The sequence below is a fragment of the Carassius carassius genome, chromosome 42 (assembly GCF_963082965.1).
Source record: "Carassius carassius chromosome 42, fCarCar2.1, whole genome shotgun sequence".
Classification (NCBI taxonomy): Eukaryota; Metazoa; Chordata; class Actinopteri; order Cypriniformes; family Cyprinidae; genus Carassius; species Carassius carassius.
This window is the reverse complement of record NC_081796.1, coordinates 16,143,830-16,161,550: the sequence shown is the minus strand read 5'-3', so window position 1 is coordinate 16,161,550 and position 17,721 is coordinate 16,143,830. Positions and strand designations below refer to the sequence as shown.

The following is a 17,721-nucleotide window of genomic DNA, read 5'->3' as shown; positions in this document are numbered from 1 at the left end:
CATGACTGTCCTCGTCCCCCTTTAGGAAACTGACTAATGCAGTATCATCTGCAAATTTGATAAAAAAATCTGCCTGGGTGTGCACTTATACAGTGATTTGTGTACAATATAAACAATATAGGTGATAGGACACAGCCTTGTGGGGATCCGACATTAGTAATTTGTTTCTCTGACATTGATCCACCCACTCTCACTCTTTGTACTCTATTCCTTAAAAAATCCCACAACCACATAACCAATCCCCCATCCAGGTTAAACTCTGTGTTTAATCTTTCGACCAACACCATTGGCAATATAGTGTTAAAGGCCGATGAAAAATCAGCAAATAGGATTCTCACATGGTTTTTGGAATCTTCAAGATGCGAATTAACAATATGCAACAATGTTAAAATTGCATCATCTACTCCCTTGTTAGACTGATAGGCGAATTGTAAAGGGTCCAGTAGATGCTGGGTTTTTGACACTACATACCTTTTAACAAGCCTTTCAAAGCTTTTAAACACCAAAGAGGTCAGTGCAATTGGTCGATAATCACTGAGCTCTAGTGGTTTATTGATTTTAGGAAAGGGTATGATAGTTGAAGTTTTCCAGATAGTTGGTACTATGCATCGATCTAAAGATCCTTGGAAAAGTGAAGTAAAAACCGTGGATAGTTGCTCAGCACAGTTTTTTAATACTCGTCCACAGATGCTGTCAGGCCCGGGACTCTTATGTATATTACAACTCTTAAACATTTTCTTTACATCGGCCTCTTTGATGATAAAGTTATTAGTTGATGAAAATGTAAATAAAGTTTCCTTATCACTGTTAGTGTTCTCACTATTTCCTTCAAAACGTGAAAAAAAATTATTTAACCTATTTGCTAGCTCCAGTTCCCCACTTTTGCCATCTGTGATCGTCGTATTTGCATTATGTTTTCCTTGACTTTTATGTGGTACACTGATCATCATCCTAACACCTTGCCATGCCTGTTTTGAATTTCCTTGTGACATTTTAGCCTCAATTTTTTGTTTATATAGGGCCTTATCTACCTTAATTTGTCTTTTAATTTCCCTTTGAATGTCCCTTTTAGCTAAAACATCATTATTATAATATGCTACCTTCTTCTTATTTATCAGTTGTTTAAGTTCCTTTGATACCCATGGTGTTTATTTGGAAATAATTTATACGTTTTCGTGGGTAGAACGGACTCCACACAAAAATTTATGTAATCAGATACCACATTTGTGTGAGTGTCCAGATCAGGTGATTCAAATGTGTCCCACAAAGTACAATCAAAACATCCTTGAAGGCACATAATACTCTCTTCATTCCAAATCTTTACAGTCTTAATCTGAGGCTTTTCTCTTTCAAGAAGTCTTTGATACTTTGGTCGAAGATTAACAACGCTGTGATCGGATTTACCCAAGGGAGGTAACGTCGAGGCAGAAAAGGCATCTTTAACGTTGCCATAACACTTATCCAGTGTCTTATTTTTCCTGGTGCAACAGTTCACATACTGGTAATAAGTTCTCAAACAGTTTTTTAAGGAACAGTTATTAAAATCTCCTAAGATAAATTTGGGAGCATCTGGAGACAGAGTATCAAGTCTTTGTGAAAGTTGATATAACACATCGGAGACTTTAGTTGAATTTGCCAGCGGATGTATATAGACGACAGTAAAAAACAGCTGTGGGAACTCGCGAGGAAGATAGAATGGTCTGAGTGATACACTCATTAGTTCGATATCAGGAGTACAGAGAGATTCTCTTACCACCACTTGTTTGCACCAGCTGTCCCTAATGAGAAAGCAAACTCCACCGCCACGCGACTTAGCCGTGATATCCGAGTCACGATCCATTCGATACACCGTGAAGCCAGTTGGTTCAACCTCGCTTGACGGGGTACTCTCATATATATATATATATATATATACACACACACAAATAAATGACAGTCTGCAGACAGACAGACAGACACACACACACACACACACACACACACACACACTCACACACAAGCATTTGTCTCCCAACACACTAACAAGATACAACCCGAATTCCGGAAAAGTTGGGACGTTTTTTAAATTTTAATAAAATGAAAACTAAAGGAATTTCAAAATCACATGAGCCAATATTTTATTCACAATAGAACATAGATAACGTAGCAAATGTTTAAACTGAGAAATTTTACACTTTTATCCACTTAATTAGCTCATTTAAAATTTAATGCCTGCTACAGGTCTCAAAAAAGTTGGCACGGGGGCAACAAATGGCTAAAAAAGCAAGCAGTTTTGAAAAGATTCAGCTGGGAGAACATCTAGTGATTAATTAAGTTAATTGATATCAGGTCTGTAACATGATTAGCTATAAAAGCTTTGTCTTAGAGAAGCAGAGTCTCTCAGAAGTAAAGATGGGCAGAGGCTCTCCAATCTGTGAAAGACTGCGTAAAAAAAATTGTGGAAAACTTTAAAAACAATGTTCCTCAACGTCAAATTGCAAAGGCTTTGCAAATCTCATCATCTACAGTGCATAACATCATCAAAAGATTCAGAGAAACTGGAGAAATCTCTGTGCGTAAGGGACAAGGCCGGAGACCTTTATTGGATGCCCGTGGTCTTCGGGCTCTCAAACGACACTGCATCACTCATCGGCATGATTGTGTCAATGACATTACTAAATGGGCCCAGGAATACTTTCAGAAACCACTGTCGGTAAACACAATCCGCCGTGCCATCAGCAGATGCCAACTAAAGCTCTATCATGCAAAAAGGAAGCCGTCGTGCCGTCATGTCCTGTGGGCCAAGGCTCATTTAAAATGGACTATTTCAAAGTGGAATAGTGTTTTATGGTCAGACGAGTCCAAATTTGACATTCTTGTTGGAAATCACGGACGCCGTGTCCTCCGGGCTAAAGAGGAGGGAGACCTTCCAGCATGTTATCAGCGTTCAGTTCAAAAGCCAGCATCTCTGATGGTATGGGGGTGCATAAGTGCATACGGTATGGGCAGTTTGCATGTTTTGGAAGGCTCTGTGAATGCTGAAAGGTATATAAAGGTTTTAGAGCAACATATGCTTCCCTCCAAACAACGTCTATTTCAGGGAAGGCCTTGTTTATTTCAGCAGGACAATGCAAAACCACATACTGCAGCTATAACAACAGCATGGCTTCGTCGTAGAAGAGTCCGGGTGCTAACCTGGCCTGCCTGCAGTCCAGACCTTTCACCTATAGAGAACATTTGGCGCATCATTAAACGAAAAATACGTCAAAGACGACCACGAACTCTTCAGCAGCTGGAAATCTATATAAGGCAAGAATGGGACCAAATTCCAACAGCAAAACTCCAGCAACTCATAGCCTCAATGCCCAGACGTCTTCAAACTGTTTTGAAAAGAAAAGGAGATGCTACACCATGGTAAACATGCCCCGTCCCAACTATTTTGAGACCTGTAGCAGAAATCAAAATTGAAATGAGCTCATTTTGTGCATAAAATTTTAAACTTTCTCAGTTTAAACATTTGCTATGTTATCTATGTTCTATTGTGAATAAAATATTGGCTCATGTGATTTGAAAGTCTTTTAGTTTTCATTTTATTAAAATTTTAAAAACGTCCCAACTTTTCCGGAATTTGGGTTGTAAACAACAATGGAAGAATATACTGTTGTACCCCAATAACCTAAGATACATACATATAAACAAAACCATATCTGTGATTCTGGCTTCCTGGCCCATAATGCACTATTAATTTAAACAGAGCAAAGTCAGGTCATTTCCATACATACAAACAAAGGACAAGCATACACACTCATTTTAACTCTATTCTCCAAACCCTTTTGACACACAGCCCTCAAAGCGACATTTATCAGGGAAGAAAACTCTTCCCTCACAAATGTTTTGATATTTCTCTATAGACAAGCATCTACATTTACAGTAACAACAAATAAATATGAATGACAGTTAACAGAAACAATTTCATAAACGATGAGGCTGCTGTTAAGAGATCCATGTCAGTGTTAATATTCGAGGATGATTCATTTCTGATTCTGTCTTACTGACTCAATCTGTTCTCTTGAGGTTTATTGGTTCCACTTAGTTCCGTCATTGACTATACAAACCCATAATAGATCTTAGATATTTGCAAACTGAAGCAATACTTGGGAAATGCAATGCTGTTTTCTTCAGCACGACTTCGGTTTAAAGTGACATTTGTCTTTATTGATTGTGATGTGTGCATTTGACTTTGAAGAGAATGAGTCAAACTAGTTTCAACAAATCAGGTTCCTGTGAGCAAATCAGAGAAAAGCTGTTTAACGGCCAAACAAAACAGCTGTTTTACGTTTGCACTGAGAAATTGTGGATTAAAAGCAAACCGACTGGTCCACCAAAGCTTGCAACCACTTTTAAAGGGGCTTCTGTCCACTCACAAGCATGGTTTCAATTGCTTCAGAAATTAAATTCAGATTGAGAATAAATACTGCATGAGACCACTCAGCAACTGTTTGCATTTTAAGTACTCACACTGTGCTTGTGTACCCATATTCAGAACACTAGGCCGAGCCACTGGTGACCGATCCACTATTCACCTCAATCCTCACAGGAAAATCAGAACACTTCCCTCTCAAAGTCTAATAATCAGGCTATTAAAGCTGCAGAGTTTCTCTTACACACATCAAACATAATTATAATTGTTCAGAAAAGTCCAGATCATTGGAAGCAGGTTCAAAAACCACAAAGGAAAGTCAAGGATTAACATTTGCCATTGCGACTGGCCTGTGTCTATTTACTGTACAGGGACAACATTGCCTTGGCTCAATGCCTGCTGTCGCATCTGCGTGTGCTGGCCCTATATAGCCGTGTTGGAAGCCGCAGGCTCAAGCCACAGTGATGTTTAGCATGTACACAGAGTGCTGAGGCTTGTGTTATGCCCACACCGACCTGTCACAAAGGTAGAGAGTCACAATAAAGAGCAGTGGCCCACACCGGCACAAGGAAGCAAACACCACCAACCACATTCCATCAGTCCTTCTGGGCTGGGCTGTTAAAACCAGTTGAAAGCCTCTTCCATTTTTTGTTTGCTTGATGTGAGAGATACAATGGCCATAAAATTGTCTGGTTTATAAGTTATCTTTCTTTTCATAAGTTCTCTTTCTGGTTTATAAGTTCTCTTTCTTTGAGTTTAAAATCTGATAAAGGAAATTACTGATTTAATGCTTCTTAGTAGCAACTTTTCGATGTTTTAATATTTTTTTGTTTCCATTTTAATTATAGTTTAATTTGTGTTATTTTATTAGTTTATATATATATATATAATCCAGAATGCTGCGCTTTTTGATTACCGGCGGCCAGCAGAAAAACAGCAAATACCATGAGATGCGCACTTGAAAAAAAAAGCCCACAAGACAGTGACCATGTGCTGACTCTGAATGCGTCTCTCACATACTGACAAAGGAGTATACTTTAAAGGCTTGTGCACTTAACTGTTTTTGAGATGGAGCTTTGTGCTCGTATATACTACCTCTCTCATTCGGCACAAATCGAAATATTTCAAAATATTTCCATATTTGCGATGTAACATAAAAATAATGTAACATAAAATAAGTTTTTTTTCTTTTTTTTTCTGTTGTACCAAAATCGAATCAAACTGTGACCCCGGAACCGAGGTACACACTGAACCGTGACATCTGTGTACCGTTCCACCCCTAATATACATATACATATACATATATATATATATATATATATATATATACACAAACCCGATTCCAAAAAAGTTGGGACACTGTACAAGTTGGGACGGCACTGCCTCACATACAGGAATGCTACTGTAATGGAAATCACAATATGGGCTCGGGAATACTTCCAGAAAACATTGTCGGTGAACACAAGCCACCGTGCCATGAGTGCGTGTGGCATGGGCAGCTTACACATCTGGAAAGGCACCATCAATGCTGAAAGGTATATCCAAGTTCTAGAACAACATATGCTCCCCATCCAGACGTTGTTTCTTTCAGGGAAGACCTTGCATTTTCCAACATGACAATGCCAGACCACATACTGCATCAATTACAACATCATGGCTGCATAGAAGAAGGATCCGGGTACTGAAATGGCCAGCCTGCAGTCCAAATCTTTCACCCATAGAAAACATTTGGCGTATCATAAAGAGGAAGATGCGACAAAGAAGACCTAAGACAGTTGAGCAACTAGAAGCCTGTATTAGACTAGAATGGGACAAAATTCCTATTCCTAAACTTGAGCAACTTGTCTCCTCAGTCTCAAGACGTTTGCAGACTGTTATAAAAAGAAGAGGAGATGCCACACAGTGGTCTTGTCCCAACTTTTTTGAGACGTATTGATGCCATGAAATTTAAAATCAACTGATTTTTCCCTTAAAATTATAAATTTTCTCAGTTTAAACATTTGATATGTCATCTATGTTGTATTCTGAATAAAATATTGAAATTGGAAACTTCCACATCATTGCATTCTGATTTTATTCACAATTTGTACAGTGTCCCAACTTTTTTGGAATCGGGTTTGTATATAAATATATATACAGTGGCGGAGGATAGGTCACCCATTCAATTGATAACTTAATGGCTAGTTAAAGATGTAAAGGGAACTGAACTACTATAGTATTAATTAAAAATAAACTGACATTAGGAATCAATCTCTTGTTCTTCTTATGTTTCTATATGTGTGTTAACACAATTCAGCAGCAAATGAAGACTGACGCCAGGATGTGGTTTTTCCCAAAACATTTTTTACTTTGATTTCAGTTTAATAAGAAAAAATTGAAGTCACATAAATCACTGTTTACACAACTCACTTATATTACACTGCTCATTTATATCACATTCCTCACTTACACTACACTGCTTACCAGGGAGCGATTTGTGAAAAAAACAGAGGGGGGGGGGGGGGGGGTGTTTTGAAACATTTTAATTCATAAAAATAAATAATGAGAACATTAACTAGATGATGGCATACGCTAATTAGCATATTTATGAAGTAAGTGCGTTGTATTGTATTGCCTCCCTATGCTCACATATTGCAATTTAATTTAGCCATTTAATTCTCAATAAAACTGTTTTTATTACTATATTTTAATGTTTCTGTTGTCAGACAACGGAATGAATATTATAATGACTGAAACGCGGTCCATTAAGACTACATAACCAGCTCTCAAACATTAATCTGCACTAATGAAATCAAGTACACATACGATAAAGTCAGTGGTTGTGACTGATGTCGGCTATACTTGCTTGTAAAATAGAGTTAGAAGCAACAGAATATCTTTTTTTTTTAACTGAAATACTGCTCCTCTCTGCACTCTCTGAACACTAAATAATGATTGTCCAAAAAGTCGCTAGATTTGTCGCTAGTCGCTATTTTGGAAAAAAAAGTCGCTAAATCTAGCGACAAAGTGGCAAAGTTGGCAACTCCCAGGGAGGGGGTGGTTGGGGGAATTAGGAAGAGGAAAACAAGGGCAGGTGTTGATAGCCTCAAAGGGAATTGACTAGATGTTTAAGATTTACTTAATCTCCACATAGAGACTGAGAAGGAATGGAAGGCTCACTTGCGCTGGAGGGTTATGACCAGAAAGGTAACGTTTATCCAGACGTTATCAGTGTTCTTCTTGACCCGCTTCAATGGCAAGTCAAAGCATAACCTGAGCATACTGAGGGCAGGAGAGACTCTTCGTCCTCATCAGCCATCTCCTCTTCCTCCTGGCTGGAAGCCAGCAGAGCAACTACAGAGCCCTAGCATGACATACTGTGTGCACCTGGATTATACATGAAGAAAACAACATGAACCCGCAAAGCTCACATAAACCACACTCAACCTATCTAAAAGACTTCATTCAACCAGTTTAAAAAATATATTTTTTTATGATTTGTTAAGTAAGTAAAACATGTGAATCACATTGAAAAACATCCATCTAGCCCGTGAGCATTGTATATCTGCTTCAGGCAGGTGTGTGACATTTTGGAGTGTGTTTTTCTGCATCTTGCCTGACATATATCTTTGTTCTAGAGGTTCACTGAATCATTTTTAAATGATATCGCTATATTATGTTAGCTGGACAGCATTTCAGAACTTTGTAACGAGTGAAAAACATGAACCAGATGGCTCGACGGAATATATGGGAGAGTCTGTCACCTCATCTGGCATATATCTTATAAATTGCCTGAATACATTCAGTATTTGAATTCAAGGGGAGCTGCAGGGTCACTATAAGGACTAAGGGACCCCCACTCAAGCTGTTCATTTAAAGAGCAATAATACTATTGTGTTCTATTTGTCCAAATTTACTTAAGGGAATCAAACCTGTCAATAAAATTAAAATGTCAGTAAAAATAAAAGTAATCTATGATTCTTCCTGATGTAAGAGCAGATTTATATAATATACATCACTACAAAAACAGATGACATTAGCATCTCCATACTTACAAAATTTAAATTAATAATTTCCTGTTAAGAGTTAAAGTAAATGTTTAAGGAATGTACTCCAAGTACTGAATGATATCAAGGAATACAAAAAGTGCATTTGTGAGCAATTGATAACTAACCAACAGACTTTTTTGCTTAAGACTGAATAGTAAGTAGTAATGCACGAGACAGAGGCCAAAAACACCAGAGCACATAACAAGCTTCTTGAAATGCTTTGTGAGAATCAGATTTGTTTGAGCAATTTGCTTCAATAATCCACAGATTTCATGCTCAGTATGTTTAATACAAAAAAGAAAAAAGAAAAACTTCTAGATGACAAAATATTTTGTTGCACATGTCGACTATGTTAATCAGGTCTGTAGTTGCTTGTCATTTTTACATAATTGTGCATAATTAGTGCAGTCAGATCCAAATGTCTGATAACCTCTGTTGAAAATACTTTTTTTTTTTGATGAAATGAATGAAAATGTACATGAATTTTTTTACTTCTTAATATTTGATTTCTCCCCCTTTTACTTCAATGTATTTTCAATTGACTGGCATCCTTGTTTCTTTATTTCAAAATGTTCTTATATTTTTTCTAATTATTTTCTGGTTTAAATTACATTTTGAATCTTCAATGTGGATTCAGACTTTTGGACCTCACTGTATATTAGAGGTATAATCAGACATGGAGGTAAATTCAGACTGTAGTAGATGACTGAAACAACAAAGCCAGAACCTGAAACGTGGATTTTTCTTCCTGAAATATTGAACAAAATAGACATTATCTGTCAAGAACAGCTAAACTTTTCCACGTTATAAATAAGCAGGGCTAATCAGAAAGATCACGACGGCCAATGCACAGCCATGTCCAAAATTTACCATTTTAGCTCACGCAGTCAAAGCAAGCTCTCCTCAAGGCTGTTTTCTTAATATCACCCCCGAACTAAGACAATCAAGACCGGAAACCACATGAGAGAGACCCATTAATGTGCGATGGCTTATTATATAACGAAGGCGGCCAATATAGAAAAAGTTGAAGCTGAAATATTCTCATTTGCCAAGGTGGGAGGCTGTCACAACAAAAGTGAAGCCCATAGGGAAAAAAACACATATCCTCATTTTCTAGCCCTACATAAACAAATATTTCAGTAATACAGACATGGATGTAATTATAAAAAATAATATAAAATATTTTTCTTTGAATTAATTGGCCTGTTTAATATGTGAATGTTGTATTATTTTGTTTAACAGAAAGAAAAATTCAGTTCCATGGTATATTTAATTCTTTGTATAAAGTAGTTTAAAAATACAATAATATAATGTAATATAATAATATACAATAATATAAATTATATATGTTAGAATAAAGCCCATAATATAAACAGATAATAATAAACTATGAATAATAAAAAATAAATAAATAAATAAAAAACAGTAGAATGGATGTAAAAAATACAGGCTGCTCAAAGGCCAACAAGCAAACTGAAGTCTCCCAAGAGGCTCTATATAATCTGAAGCCCATAAGCAGCTCTGTCCATCCTGATCATCATTTATGGGGCTAAAACAAGAGTAGACCAGCGGGACGTTTCAATAAGAAAGTTCAAACAACTCTGAGTTAAAACTTGAACTCTGAGTTGACTTACTCTGAGATGGGAAACTCTTGAGTTTTCGGGTTCAGAACTGCTGAATTGTGTAAGTTCAGTCAACTCTGAGTAGGTTGACTCTGAGTTTAGCGCGTGTAGCATGACTATGAAAAGCCATGATCAGTGGAGCTCAGATATTACGATTCACCATGTCAACAGCTTCCCCCAAAAAGCTATCTGCATACTTCAGACTTAATACAAATGTAATTCTTATCACTGTTATAATATCACAGGTGAAAACTGGCAGAACGGTAGATTAATAAACTAATAGCTGATAATTTGTATGGTATCTCATGGGCAAAAATAAATAAATAAAAAAAATATTATATATATATATATATAATATTAATAATAATAATTTAAGTGCATTTTTCTTATTTTACAAATGATCTGCCAATAGGGTATTTGGCAAATGGCTATTTACACTGAGTGGAATTAACATACTTTCTTAGCGATAGATCCTATTTACAGTCGGCTTAGTGCCAGTAGCTCTAGATTCTATTTACAGAAAAAATGTACAGTGAAAATCATGATATATTCTATTTACCATGCAAAAGTATAGCAGTTCTTTGCAACAGGATAAGTGTAAATAATAATTAGATGCTATTTATATACACTGGCAGATACATAGGCCTGTTTGCACCTCAGTATTGTTGTACATTAACACGATGCAATAATAACAGATTGCAAATGATTATATTTATCACACTTATAAATATTTGTATCATAACACTACTTCCACTTTTAGATCATTTTTTTTTTCATTTTTATTGAAAATACATTCTTATGTGATATGTGATAGGAAAAGTGAGAAGAACGAGCTCGGCAAAAGCCGGACTCTAACCCGATTAATCATGTTACAAGCTAGATTTCCATGCTCAAAACGTTACTGCCTAAACCACTGAAGCAACTATTCACGTGTCTTATATTTAACCTTATGTGATGATGGAGGGCGGAGCTACAGTATATTTGCACTTAGTAATAGACATTCAGAATAATCTTGTTTTCCATTTGCAATAAGATTATTTTTATTATTAATTTAGATCCCCACTGGAAACAAGACTAAGTATCTTATATAATTTTCCTATATAGAAAATCCATCTTTATTTTATAAAAAAAATGTATATTTGTACTTGAAAACTTGAAAACCTCCCATTCTGAAACAGAAAACCTACAGTTTCCCTCATTTCAAGATTAACAAACTCAGAGTTTTCACTTAACCTCTTTTCTGAAACAGGCCCCAGGAGAAGACCAACACAGATAGAGCGCCCATGACTATTGTTGTCCCAAGAAGTGACACAGCTCATAAAACTATTACATTTAGTTTTCCGTGCCATTCTGGGCGGCAAGACGGGAGAACCCCTGAGGACCAGTTAAAGTAATAAGCTATTAGGAAGACAAATCGCATTTGCCTTTCAAATAGAGCCCAAAATGAGCAATTAACCAGAAAACAACCACATTAAGCTTTAAAAAGCAGCAGTAGGTGATCTGATCCTTTCACACACACCCCTCCATGTGGGAAACATTAGCCGTCTCGCTCTTAGCTCACTGGCACGGTTTAATCTATTGACGATGGGGCCTCCTTTCACACTTTCTCTGTCTCTCGCTTTCTTTTTTTTCCCTTTCTGAAAGAGAGACGGGTCTTAAAAATGCATGCCAAAGTAAAGAGCATGTTTCTGTGTGAATGAGAAAGCAGACCTAAGTGCGTGAGGCCCTATACGGTGTTCGAACAGCATTGTTTACTCTGTGGTACGGTTTCTCAGGGTAGTCACAGCTCCTTGGGTGTCCCCACTGGGCGATGAAGAAGCCTCACACGCCTGGTGTTGCCACTCTGTCTGGAGCTCTCAACTCATAAGCACCACACAAGACTCAGCCAGTGATTCCTAGAGGATTTTCCCAACACTTTTCCTCTGTAATTATAGCTGCACTCTCTTTTCTGCTGCTGATAGAAAAATAACCACTTCATGATAGGTTTTAGGGAGCTTGGGGTTGCTGTAGTGACAGAAACCTGTATAAAGTTAAATTCCCATGAAATTCATAGAAACTCTGAATGTAAGGAGATGGGTTGTTCACATAGGTCTGAATGGTTTTGTATTGTTTTTCTATGTCTATGTTTCTACATGACAAGAACACAGTCATCAGTCCAGTTGTAGAGTGCTTTTTAAAAGTTTTTCGATCAATTTCTCAACAATTTGGTCACTTTTTCCAAACTCTTCACAACTGTAAGTAACCCTAGCCATAACCCAAACTCTAAGTATTGAAAATGTGTCCTAACAAAAAAAAAAAAAACTGTAAAAACCAACATCTATGCGAAAATCTGAACTAAATTGAATACCTTTTTAATTCCAATTTGAATTTGAATTTGAATTGCAGAATTGCAATACAAATGTGAATGTAAGAATATTGAATTAAATTATCTGGAAGAAAGAAACTAATTTAAACTAGAAAGTTGTTGGCTTATCATCAGAAAAGCCCTGGAGTAGAATGTATGGTAGAATGAAAGGTAGAATTACAGACAGATACACAGAACAACAAACAGAAAGACCTATATAAAACTAGATAGAAAAACAAACAGACAAAAATAGATAAATAGATAGATAGATCAGCCAGATAGACAGACTCGACCTTTGCTTTCTGTTCAGCTGTCTTTGAACACATGAACACGTTCTGTGTGAACAGCTCCAGACTCCTGTTATTGTGTTCCATGTTGGAAGACTGTTCTGGTCTCTGGTGGCTGTTGCTGACAGATTTGATGGAATGGGGGATTTCTACAACACAGGTGTCCTCACTGACCTCTCTCTCGAATGTAAACGAACACTCTTCCATTAACAACACGATACTGCGAGAAGGACGCAAGTGTTGCGTGCTTCCTCACCAGGTAAAGAGCCAAGACTGTATTCATCCAAACCCTGCACCTATTTAACAGCTTTTTAATCAAACACAATGTACTGAACCTTTTTCACATGATAAGCTCTTATTCATTGTTTGGCTAGGTAAGCATCCCCTCTAGCTTGACTGGCATGGAGACAAATAGTCAAGTCACGCTGGGGACAATCCTCCCTGGAGAACGATGTAAGTGGTTTTAACTGTCCATCTGACAGCGTTCACAATGGAGATGATGCTGTTGAGATTAATGACTTGGGGGAAAGTGATATAACGAACAGTTTTGCTGGGCGAGGATCACCTACCTGCCCTGTCACCTGAGAGGCTGTCTGCAGATCTTCTGCTGCTGTCAGGGTTTCTGTCACCGCGGGTAATGGACCTGATCCAGAAGAAAAAGACACAATAAAGCCTTTACCACACACACACTCACAATACCCTCCCACACTCGGCACCAAAGGGCCCCTCGAGAGATGATAGATAGATTCAATTTCTCCTCAGTAAGAGTGAGTGATTCCCAAACAAAAAACTAATTTTTAACAGACTGCCCCTTTCAGCATAACATGATACATAAATCTGCTCTTACTGGATATGATATGTGATTTAAAAAGAGAAACGCAGGGTGGTACGTCTATTGACCTGCTTAGGAGGTACTTACAGGGCTATGTGTCGAGAGGGGCCCACAAACGTACTTTACTGAGTTTAATTTTAAAAAGTTAATAAATAAATAGTGAATGTAAAATGTAAAATGCAAAAAGCAACAACAACAATTATAATTATTATAATTATTAATAATAATTATTATTATTATTATAATATTAACATTTATTTATTATAAAGCTTGGACTTTGCACTTAATGTTTGTTGTTTCTTAATGTTTTTGGAAGACATCTCTTATGCTCAGGCTGCATTTATTTAACCCAAAACACAGTAACAGTGAAATATTACTGCAAATTCAAATAACTCTTTTTTTTTCTCTCTCTCTCTCTCAATTATTTATTCCTTATGCTGCGCTGCCTAATATTGTTTTGGAAAACCACATCATACACCACCTTTCACAAGTTTGGGTTATAAGTAAGAGTTCAAAAAAGAAATAAATGAATACTTTTATTCAGTTAAGCTGCAATAAATTGATCAAAAGTCACGGTATTATGTTACAAAGGATTTATATTTCGAATAAATGGTTTTCATTTAACTTTCATTCATCAAAGAATCCTACAATTTTTAGGATTATGTTATATTACAATTTAAACCCATTCTGATTTTTTTAAGAGTAATAATATCCCACAATAATCTTCTTATCACTATTTTTTTAATGCAGCTTGTATGAGACTTATTTAAAATAAATAAATAATAATAAAATAATTGTATATAAAGTTTGTGCAATATATTTGGAAAGGATAGGATTGGCCTTTTGTGTGAATTTATATCCCATAAATAAATGTTGCCCCATGCATTACCCCATTAATTTCAGTGATGACTGTAGGTACTTACAAGGTATTTCTGGCACAGCTTGCTCTGGGACATGGGGTGTTTGTTCCTCTTCAGGCCTTGCAGTTAGACTGTCCCCTTGAAGCCTAAAACAATTAAAAAATTTTGAGCATTACAGGTTTTAATTTCAAATGAGTGGTTTGCATTTCTCCCCACAGTTATGATAGCTGTGGAAGATAACAGTGAACATACTATCATGTCATCCTTTCAGAGCAAACTCTCTGCTGAGGCTATGAAAGAACTCTGTGTAATGGATCAATATCAAATAAAATCTCTACCCAGTGACTTTGCTGGATGAGAACAAGTGGAGACAGTGAGTCTCTATTCATGTAAGTTGATGAGACCAAGCAGTCAGTTTGTCTTATCACTATCAGGAGAGGATGAGGATATGGGCAGGCTGGAATGTAGACAAAGCGTAACATAGGGGAACGCTTAAGATCTGACAACAATCTACTAATCACCAAACTGGGGTGCGTTTCCCGTACAACGACGTAACTCCCTGATTAACCACCATGAAAACGAACGAGCTAGTCACGACTGTTTCCCGAAACCATGGTACCTGTGTCGCAGATCCATCGTTCAAACTACGTTGGTTTGAGCCGTCGTTCTTCTTCTTCTTCTTCGATCTAATGGCAGACGGGAGACATGAGCACATACCGCCACCTTCAGTAATTTGGTTCCCTTTCAATACTTCACTCGTACTGCGTCGAAGACGCATATGGGAAAAACTCATTTTTTCTCCTGAACTGAAGCCTTATTCAATCACGCAGTTATTAAATTTTTATTAAGTTATTAAAACAAACCAATGGCTTGGCAGTGGTGCTGCACGAACCTATGGCAGCGAAGCCCGCCAAAGCCCGCCAAAATGGGCGGGGAAAGCTGATATTATTGCTTTTGCCTCATTGGTAGCCAGAAGACGAATACTGTTGCATTGGAAATCCTCATGCCCCCCTTCTAATTTTTCTTGGCTGAAAGACTTAATGTCTTTCCTACACCTGGAAAAAATTAAACACTCCATCAGGGACTCTGTTAACTCATTTTATAAAGTGTGGAATACTATTATATCCTTTGTTGAGACAACATCTTCACTGGAGATTTGAATTATTATTATTATTATTATTATTTATTTTTTTTTTTCTCTTTTTTTTTTTTATTTTTTTCATTATTATTATTATTTTTTTTTTTTTTTTATTTTATTTTTTTTTTTTTGTGTGTGTGTGTTTGGGATGTTTTGGGTTGGGTAGTGTTAAGAGTGTTCTGTATATTTGTATAATTTTTCTTTATTCATTTCTATTGATGTTAAAAAAGCAGATTGTGGTGTTTTTAATTTATGTCATGCACATTGTCATTTAAAATTCTGCTTAATAAAAAATATATTATAAAAAAAAAAAAAAAATGGGCGGGGAATCTGGCTATATATTGGCCGCTTCGCCACAGGAATTCCGATTTTTTCTCCTTCAGCGACAACATCACATCGCTTCGCTGATCTCCGCTGAACTGCTCGCCGTTGACACGCCTCGCACTGGAACGCGACTGCCGGTCCCCTCTGCAGATACATCGCTTCCCTGCGGCCATCCGACGAGAGAGAGAGAGATTAAAAGAGCAAATTTCTCTAAAAGAGCCTTTCTACGGCGTTGTTGCAAATGCCGTCTCGTCATTACAGCTCGTGCAGAGCCCCTCTGCGCGCTGATGACGGGCACAGCGAGTGTGTCGCTTGCTTGGGGAAACCCCACGCTGACACAGTACTCGCAGGGAATTCCTGTTCTCATTGCGAGAACATGAATATCGCTTCTCTGCACTCGCGAATCGCTTTCTTTTCAGAGAGCGATCTCGCTCCTCGGGCCCTCCTGTTTTCTTCCTCCCGTGAGCCGGCAAGGAAGAAAAGGCGGGGCAGAGAATTAAAGCAGCAGGATGAAAACGAGCTTACGCCGGCTCAGCACCCGCGTGCCTCGTTTTCTCCGCCCAGAGGGGATTCCCCAGTCCTCTTTGTTCAGCCAGACCAGTGTCCCTCTGCTGCCGCGAGTGATCTGGTTTTGTTTGGAGGGACTGAGGAAGAACTGCTAGAGGACAGCATGTCTCTAGCTGCTTCAGACACTGAGGAGCTGTCGGGCTCGCCGGACCCCGCCCCCTCTATGTTATCTGAACCCAGCCGCCCGAAACTCGGTATGGACGCCGAGCTTATCCGCGTTCTCTCCAGGGCAGTGGATGAGCTGGGTCTGGAATGGTCTACTCCAGAGGAACCAGCCCGTAGCCGTCTGGATGAATGGTTTTGCCGGGGCGCCAGCAAGCCCATCGTCAGCGAACCGCCCCGTTCTTCCCGGAGGTCCACAACGAGCTCACAAAATAGTGGCGCACCCCCTACCCGGCGCGCTTGCGTACTTCATCTTCATCCGCCCTCACCTCAATTGACGGCGCTGAAGAAAGAGGATACGAGCGATTGCCACTGCTGGACGAGTCTGTGGCCATGCATCTCTGCCCACCAGCGGCTATTGGATGGAAAGCCAAGGCCAACCATCCGTCCAAACCCTGCCGTACGACGTCGGCGCTCGCCAGGCGTGCCCACTCATCGGTAGGGCAAGCAGCCGCGGCGCTCCACTCCATGGCAGTGCTACAAGTCTTCCAGGCCAAACTTCTCGCCGCCACTGATGAGTCTGGGCCGGATGTTGCCACGCTCAGGGAGCTGAGAAGTGCAACAGACTTAGCACTACGTGCTACCAAGAGCACTGCCCAGGCCATTGGGCGCTCGATGGCTAACCTGGTCGTCCTGGAGCGCCACTTGTGGCTTAACCTCACGGATATCAAGGATGCTGACAGAGCCCAGTTCCTGGATGCGCCGATCTCCCCCAGCGGCCTCTTTGGTCCAGCGATCGAGGGGTTCGCCGAAACGTTTCACAGAGGCACAGGAGTCGTCCCAAGCGATGCAACACTTCCTGCCAAAACGCGCTTCATCTGCTGCTGCCAGTCGCCCCAGACAGGTGCCGACTCTACCACCGTGGCCCAGCCTGTGAAACCCGAGCCTCGACACTGTTCTCGCTCGGCCACCAGACGGTTTCAGTTCCCTAAATGCATGGGACCCCGGTCCAAGATAGTGCTGGACCCTGCGCCGCCGCCATCATCCTGATCTACAGGAAAGAAAGAGGAGGGGGCTAAGTCTCGCTGCGGCCGGACCACCCCCCAAACTGCCCCGTGTGTTTTGCCGTCCATCTCCAGGTGTCGACGAAGTTGTTCTTGCTGCAAACAATGGGCCCTTTTTAGTGCCCAGACAGCAAAGCGCTGTTATAGTGCACAA

The 17,721-nt window shown here is 39.0% G+C and overlaps 1 protein-coding gene across 1 annotated transcript in view; it reads right to left on the bottom strand.

The window, feature by feature from the left end:
- The window catches only part of LOC132124212 (uncharacterized protein C8orf34 homolog), a 106,671-nt gene that overhangs the window by 21,959 nt on the left and 66,991 nt on the right, over positions 1-17,721 (bottom strand). Inside the window, exons 9-10 of the mRNA XM_059535123.1 lie at positions 14,436-14,518; positions 13,250-13,323 (exon numbers count right to left, since the gene is read on the bottom strand). Coding sequence (XP_059391106.1) covers positions 13,250-13,323; positions 14,436-14,518 — 157 coding nt within the window. The remainder of the gene's footprint in view (positions 1-13,249; positions 13,324-14,435; positions 14,519-17,721) is intronic.